This window comes from Octopus bimaculoides, chromosome 6, assembly GCF_001194135.2.
Source record: "Octopus bimaculoides isolate UCB-OBI-ISO-001 chromosome 6, ASM119413v2, whole genome shotgun sequence".
Lineage (NCBI taxonomy): Eukaryota > Metazoa > Mollusca > Cephalopoda > Octopoda > Octopodidae > Octopus > Octopus bimaculoides.
In genome coordinates this window covers 9,694,280-9,701,754 of record NC_068986.1, presented here as the reverse complement: position 1 = coordinate 9,701,754, position 7,475 = coordinate 9,694,280, and the positions used below count along the sequence as shown (strand labels likewise).

Here is a 7,475-nt window from a genome sequence, read left to right as displayed (position 1 = left end):
AAACAAACGATTCTTCGTTTTATTTGCTTTTTTCATTTTAAATTTGCTTTAACCCTAACCGTAGGGTTAGGGTTAGGGTTAATTGTTTCAGAATCGTTTGTTTATGTAGTCGGCACTTAATGTATATCGGCTGAATGGACGTCAGTGATTGGTTGAAATTACAGAAATACGACAACTTTAACATGGAATAATTTATGGATTTCTTTTTTTTTTAAGACTAAGAGAAAAAGATGTTTTATATGACACATTCTACCAGTGTTCCAAGTTTCAAAGTGTTTCGTTAATGAAAAATGTGGCCCCCGTTTTAAAAAAGATCCAAAAATTCTTTTAAAAAATATTAGCAGCTCTCAGATGTCTCTTGTAAACTCAATTGTTTACTTAGTAAAATCATGTGTTTTCACAGACTGTATGTTCCAATGAGATTTGTGCTGAAATTCTCATCTGATGCAACTATTCTGTTTCAGCCTGGTTATTAACATTTAGCTGGGTAAAGCTGTCTTAGTGTCAAAAGGATTAATCTGTTCTATATGATGATGATAAATCTTACAGTATATTTTCCAATCATTTTGATCTTTAATCGACTATTGGGCACAAGGTTTCCAGGATCTAATCTAACTGCTTACTCCAAAGTGCCAAAAGTTTAAGATAGAAAAATCCATAAATTTAGACGTTAAAATGTTTTTGTACAATAAAAATATTTAGTATTGGGGAGTCATAGAATTGTCTCCCATCGTTCTATTGTTGCCTCCCCACCTCCAGTCTTTTTGTCGACCAAATCTGATTTACTCATGTTTGTATTTATCAGTGGTAAGTTTACGGTATCTCCAAAATATAAAGCAACTTCAGGTGTCTCTATTGTTATTTTCATTCTCTTTCTCTCATGTTTAATACACTTCTTGTATTGTTCTTTGTGCTGCAAGGAAAACCACGTTCTGGTAATTGTATCTGTAAAGTCTCCCCCTTGAATGTCTGCCCCTCTATTTATTAGGAATGAAACTTTTGTAGAATATAGTAATTATAGTGTTTGATTTAGAATAAAAAAACTCAAGTCCAAAAATAAAATTTAAAAAAAAAAAAATTCCAGCTCTGAAAAATGGATTGGTTTGTTCCCCCACCCCTTAAGGATCACAAACTTCAAAGTCTTGCACTTATTTTGGACACTGTTTTTTATTCTTTGCATGTATGTAAATGTTGTCTATGTCGCTGCTTTTTGATGATGGAAATCACATGAGAAGAAACAATGGTAAATTCTTGAAGCCATTAAACGTCTTGCATAAGAACACATTAACAAATTAAAATTTGTCTTTTCATTGCAAAATAAAACTTAAAACTGAAGGTATGTGGCCAAATGGTTAGGGTGTTGCCACTCACGATTGCCAGATTCTTGTGGGTTCAATTCCTGGCCTGAGCGGAGTCGAACGCTTCATTTCACATTGTTCCAGTCCCCCCTCCAATCAGGGGAAGGGGGAACATCATTCAAAGACTAAAATGATGCAAAGTGCATTGTGACCAGCAATGTAAAACCTCATCTAATCTGCTTGGTCGTATGTTCATATGAATAAAACTTAACTAGAATTCTCAAAACAATTTAATTTAAATATATTTTGGAATATTTATTTTCACAAAGTTTTTTTCAACAGCATTGTCACATTCACAATTTATTGAATGAAAAATTTATTGATTGAAACAATTTATTGATTGAAAAAAATTTTTTTTTAAATATTTTTAGATATTTCTATGATTTCCTAAATGTTCACGAATGGTGAAACTCAAATTTTCAGTCAACTTGATCTCAGTATTGTGTTAAAAGTGCATTTTCAAACTGCTCAACGACTAAAGACAAATAATTGAGTTTAGATGCCAGACAAAAAGACACTTGGAATTAGTTTTAGTGTTTCTGCATAATCTATTATAAAATAAATCCATGCTTCCATGCTAACTGCTTTGGTTGTGAGAGATGTAACTACATATTCCATCATCAATTAGCATATATATGTTGTTTGTCATTGGTTGTGAATTCTGTTTCTTTTGCAGACTGCACAACAGACCCCATCACTGCCACTACTACTACTACGAAAAAGACCCCACCACCACCACGACCGCCTCCACCTAATGTTAGTCAGGCACCAGTGCCGTCAGCCCCCCAATCTATTCAGCCCACTAGTGAGATTATTCCACCAGGTAATGATTCAGCTGTCGGCCAATATATATATATATATATATTAAACAAACTCTCTTTCTCTCTTCTTTCTCTCTCCTCACTTCTTTTTCTCTCCTCTCTTCTTTCTCTCTCTCCATCCATAAGTTGACAAGATGCTGATGGCACTGAGCTCAACTAAACATTTCAACTCTAAATCACCTATTCTTGCTCCTTTCATCTGGATTCTCTCATTACATCATCATGGGGACCATTTTTGGTGCATGTGCTCACATGCGTGCACGCACACACGCACACACACTAATGGGTGTACATTTAGAAACCAATCTCAAAAACTCCTGTTCTCTTCCTCAGCAAGAATTGACCCCTGCAGCCTGCTAATTGGTGTAAATTCTCAGTAGCTGAAAGAACCAAATGCCAAAGGTGGTTGCTCCTTGAGTTTGTCTCATTAGGGGTTTTGTTTACATCATTAAAAGTTTAACTCTTTTAGCATTTAAATCAGCCAGATCTGTCCTTTCACACCTACACTACAATGTATTCTGAAGGTAATTACATTTGACTAACCTGAATGCTAAAGAGTTAAACATATTTCCACCTATATACTCAGCAGCTGACAACACTATTGCGGGCAAACACCCTCACCAGCCCATCTCAGTTGATACAAAAAACATGATGTTCTCTGATTCTACAAGACAGCTTCTTCCATTTTATGTGAGATTTATTGCATTGAAAATTCATTCAGATTTATTAAACAGTATTTTTGTTGTTATTCCTCTGGGATTCCAAAAAATAATTATTTGATAATTGCTGATATTAATTACATAAGTTTGATAGCTTTGTAAAGCATTTGGATCCAAATGAAAAAGAAACGAATTTAGTCATAGATTTTCTTTTCATTTAACAACACTTGTTGATGTTCTAATTAGTGATTTTCCTTTTAATACAAAACTAAAAATGAGATTTTAAACTTATTTTTGCTAAAAGAAAGCATTAAGTGCTCGTTAATTATTCGACCCAATAGAAACATAAAAGCTGAATGGTTTAATGAACTAAAATCTTGAATTCAATGGAAATGGTTCCACGGGCTGTTTCCTCATGGTCAGTTGGCATTTCCTGTTGGCAAATTGAAAGTAATCAGCTAGTTTAATATTTGTACACAGCGTTTATGGTTACAACCTGTTGACTTCTGGAATCATGAGCATTACTTAATGTCCGACAAGGAATTGGGCTTTTAAGAAGTAATTAGGGAGTAGGATACAAATTAGTCTTTCATTATTAACCCTTTAATTAAGGTTAAGTTTCGACTCCTCAATTTATGGCACCAACTTGAAATTCTTTATTTGTGATGAAAGCCATTTTTTTATGAGGATGCAACAAAACGTACATCCAACATGACCCAGGGGAATCACAGCACAACTTAAAACCTAATCTGGTAAAAGTTTGAGTTTAAAAGCTGTAGTGAGTTCTTTGTTGTTTCTAAAATTATCTGCTAAAGATGATACAAACAATTAAACATAAGACAAAAACACTTTAAAATTGTTAGTCACTTCAACATTTAAATTTAATTTGCCAAATTATGTTCGTCGCTTTAAGACCGTGACCTGTTCACTGACAAAATTTTGTGCTGTTGAAGTGAATCTAACGGTTTTTGTGTTTTAAATGGCTTATAAACACCTTCCACGCTGCAATTGTTTTCGTTCCAGCACACAATATCAGATCAGGTTACTTGCTGTGCAAGTACATTTCCGTAATTTTAAAAATTTTATGAAAAGAAATAAATGAATTTGTATTGCTGATTATTAAAATTTTTTTGTGCTAGTTAGCATCATTAATGGGTGTATGTCAATATTTGATGTTAGGTGATGAACTAGCAGAACCAGAATATGCCACGCAAAATTCCTCGTAGCATTTCTGGCCTTGTGCCAACATTTGATATTCTAGTTCAGTCTTGCTCAATTCCGAAATTAATGTCTGAATATTTTGCTGGAGCAAGGGTGACATTTTTACATTGCCAGGAGTACTTCTTTAGTCCAAAGTACAGTACTCTGTTTAATGAGAATAGTTTATTGTAAAAATGTCAAAGGAAAGAAGTTTAACTTTAGTTTCTATCTTTTAATTATGGCTGGAATTTCAAATTTTTTTTTTTCTTGTAATCATTATCTGGTTTCCAGATGATCTATTTTCTACACTTTCTTGTTTTCTATATTTTAATGTACACACACACACACACACACACACACATGTACGTGTGTATACATATGCTGCCAATAACTTAGTCATCAGTATTTATTAGTTTTTAATTTATGGATGATAACAGTCTTCTTTAGGAAGATTGTGTAAATGTAGATTTTATTTCTCCCCAAATTCAGATCAGCCTGACCCCCTTGTTTTGCATGTCTTCAGTTGTTGTTGTTCTTAGTACAGTTTTCATTGGTCAGCACCTCTTCCCAAACCTCTCACTTTTTTCCTTGTATGAATCCACTTCATAAAAGCATTGTAAAGATATTGCTGATTGCTTCACTCATCATCCACTACCATAATTTGACAGACTTTATTTTTCAGATTAAACTGAAACCTTTTTTTTTTTCTTATACTGTTGCTTCTCCAATATATTTCCTTGGTTATGAGATTTCTGTATAAACTTAGTTTTCATTTTAATAATCCTTACTGTTAAATGAATTCTCTGTGGTTAACTCAAGCATTTCTGTGAAGCACCAAACTAATGTGCCTGTTCTTTGGACTAACAGGATTTCCTCCACAGAATATCTTTAGTTGTACACAGCCATTGTCTTTACAAGCCATCAGATAATTTTTATCATCGAGATCTGTCTTGTGTTCGTTTGTTTCTTCTCTGCTCTTGATAATGTTCATTATTCGTATGTTTGTGTTGCTCCTCCTTTCAGCAGGTCGACTAGGTGACCCTTCTCCTCCCCCAGGAACAGCTCCAGTAGTTCCTGGTGGTAGTGCCGGGCTTCCAGTGACAGCTTCTGCCCCAATTCCCCAGACATCTACAAATTCAGCTCAGCAGCCTCCTCCTCCTCCATATTATGGTAAGACATCATCAGGTTCAAGTTTATCTTAGGTTTACTCCTTATTTTCTCATTAAAATAAGACCCATTCACACATATTTTACGTTTACTTCATGTTTAAGTAGTTACTTCATCCAGTTCTTATCAAAAACCATTTCCTTCTCTAAATCTTCTAATCCTCTCCAGAAATATTCTCCTCACTACTATTTTATCCTCTTCAATCTGATCTCACTCAAAGATTGTCTTCAAATTACTCTAAAAAATAGAATTTCACCTAAACAAAACAAAACAAAACTGATGCAATTAATGTGAATAAAAAATAAAATAATTCCAAAAGGAGCTTTGACATTTTAACATTTTAATATTCCTAATAATTAAAAATGTTGATTTTGCTAAAGTCGCCAATGAAGTAAATCCTTAATGTAAAAATATTTCTAATTATTAAAAATGTCAACTTAACTAAAACCTTAAGTCAGTAAGTAAATTCTTAATGTAAAAATATTTCTAATTATTCAAAAATGTTGACTTTGTTGCATTCCAATTGTCTCTTTTAGCATGGTTCCTACAGCTGGATGCCCTTCCTAATGCCAGCTAATTTCGTGTGTACTGGGTGCTTTTTATGTGGTACCAGGCCAATTCACGTCTGTCTCTCTTTATGTTAAGGGTCACATTGAGTATTTGGCCAGAGACATTTACAGAATCTTTCTTAATCAGGGATTGGTGAAAGGCTGCACTTTCATTTGTTTTCTTTCATCTCTGTTTAAAATGGCAAGAATAATTAATGCCGTTTTAGTAAAAGTCGTTTGATAAAAATAAACCTGGCATAAGTTTTTTTTACCTAAATGAGATTCTTGAGTCTTGACCATGGATGACCATTTGACCATAAATTCACTATTTTCTAATGTGGCTGTGTATCCCTGAGCAAAGGGTACCTCACCTGACTAAAATTTAGATGTGATTTTGTGGTTTCTGTTTTGAGTTCTGCTATGTGGTGGCCTTGGGAAATTATGTACAACTATAGCTTTGGACTGACCAAACCTTTGTAAGAGGATTTAGTAGATGGAAACTGAAAGAAGCCTCATGTGAAAGAAAAAGAGTGAGTTAGTGGTTTCCTTGTCTTGACATCACATGACAGTTGTAAAGGAGTGTCCCTGTCACACAAGCAGTGTCTGTTTCCAATCTTCTTGCAAGACTGTGTTTGATCAATGTGCAATAATACTTTGCTTGGAAACGGGTGAGGGTTGGTGGCAGGAAGGGCATCCAGCTCTCGCAAATGTGCCTTCCGTGAAAGCAGGGAAAAGTCCATGTTAAATGAGAATTTCATTGCATTCTAGTCGTTAGCTGTAATGGAAGTGGGGTTGGGGAGTATTGTGCTGCCAAACCCATTTGTTGCTCAATACAATACAAACCCCACCGGATGGAAAACATGGAGAGTGGCAGAAAATAAAGCTTATGAATATTTAACCATAACAAATGCGGACAAACTTTTTTTTTATATTTAAAAAATTTTTTCTCTAACTTTCTAAAAGTAGAAATTATTTTCCATGTTTTGGTCAGTTTCATTGATAGCTCTACTTTTGATTTCTTGTTTCCACAAATCTAATTAACTTACTAAATAATGAATTTCTATTTTGTTCTTAAATGTTATTTGTCTTATTTTCCAGGAGGAGAACAACCAGCACAGTCTGCCCCTAACTGGTCTACTCCATATCCAATGTATTCCATGATGCCGATGCCGTCTGGTTATAATCCATACAATCCTTTCATGGCCTTTCCTCAGCCCTCTTACCCTGGTGGCTACCCGGTTCAGCCACCCCAATATTCCTACCCAGGACAACAACCTCCTCCACAATATCCACCACAACATCCACCACCTCAACAATCTAACTATCCAGGGTATACACAACCTCAAGCTCGTTGGCCCTGAGCTGCTTTACCCTTTTCAAAAAACAGAAAATGGAATTTGTAGCCATTTTCAATATATTGAGCTGGTCAAATTTAGAAACCTTTCAAATCTTTTAGTCTCTCTCTCTCATATACATATATATATATATATATATTTATATATATATATATACACCTCTCTCTCTGTTCAAATTGAATAAGTTTTCAGTTTGTTCTATATAATATTTTACATTAGCCGTTTAAAATGAAAAAAAATAAATAATAAATGCTTTGTTCATTTTTATATTTTAATTAAACATTAATCAGTTAAAAATATATAATTACAGTCAATTTTCTGATAAAAAATAAAATCTTTTGCTTTATTACAACTTTAATTTCCTCTC

At 34.1% G+C, this 7,475-nt stretch overlaps 1 protein-coding gene across 1 annotated transcript; it reads left to right on the top strand.

The window, feature by feature from the left end:
* Positions 1-865: 865 nt before the first annotated feature.
* On the top strand, positions 866-7,469 carry LOC106873554 (uncharacterized). Its single transcript, XM_014920977.1, has 3 exons — positions 866-935; positions 5,062-5,208; positions 6,852-7,469. Exons 1-3 carry the CDS (start codon positions 881-883, stop codon positions 7,112-7,114), a joined length of 465 nt encoding a protein of 154 aa, XP_014776463.1. The 5' UTR covers positions 866-880; the 3' UTR covers positions 7,115-7,469.
* Positions 7,470-7,475: the final 6 nt, after the last annotated feature.

Bases quoted from the DNA above. Each gene is read 5' to 3' on its own strand.
- LOC106873554 (XM_014920977.1), top strand. From the start codon at position 881: ATGTTTAATACACTTCTTGTATTGTTCTTTGTGCTGCAAGGAAAACCA. The intron at 936-5,061 runs GTAATTGTATCT...TCCTCCTTTCAG, and splicing joins GCAAGGAAAACCACGTTCTG to CAGGTCGACTAGGTGACCCT. The intron at 5,209-6,851 runs GTAAGACATCAT...CTTATTTTCCAG, and splicing joins TCCTCCTCCTCCATATTATG to GAGGAGAACAACCAGCACAG.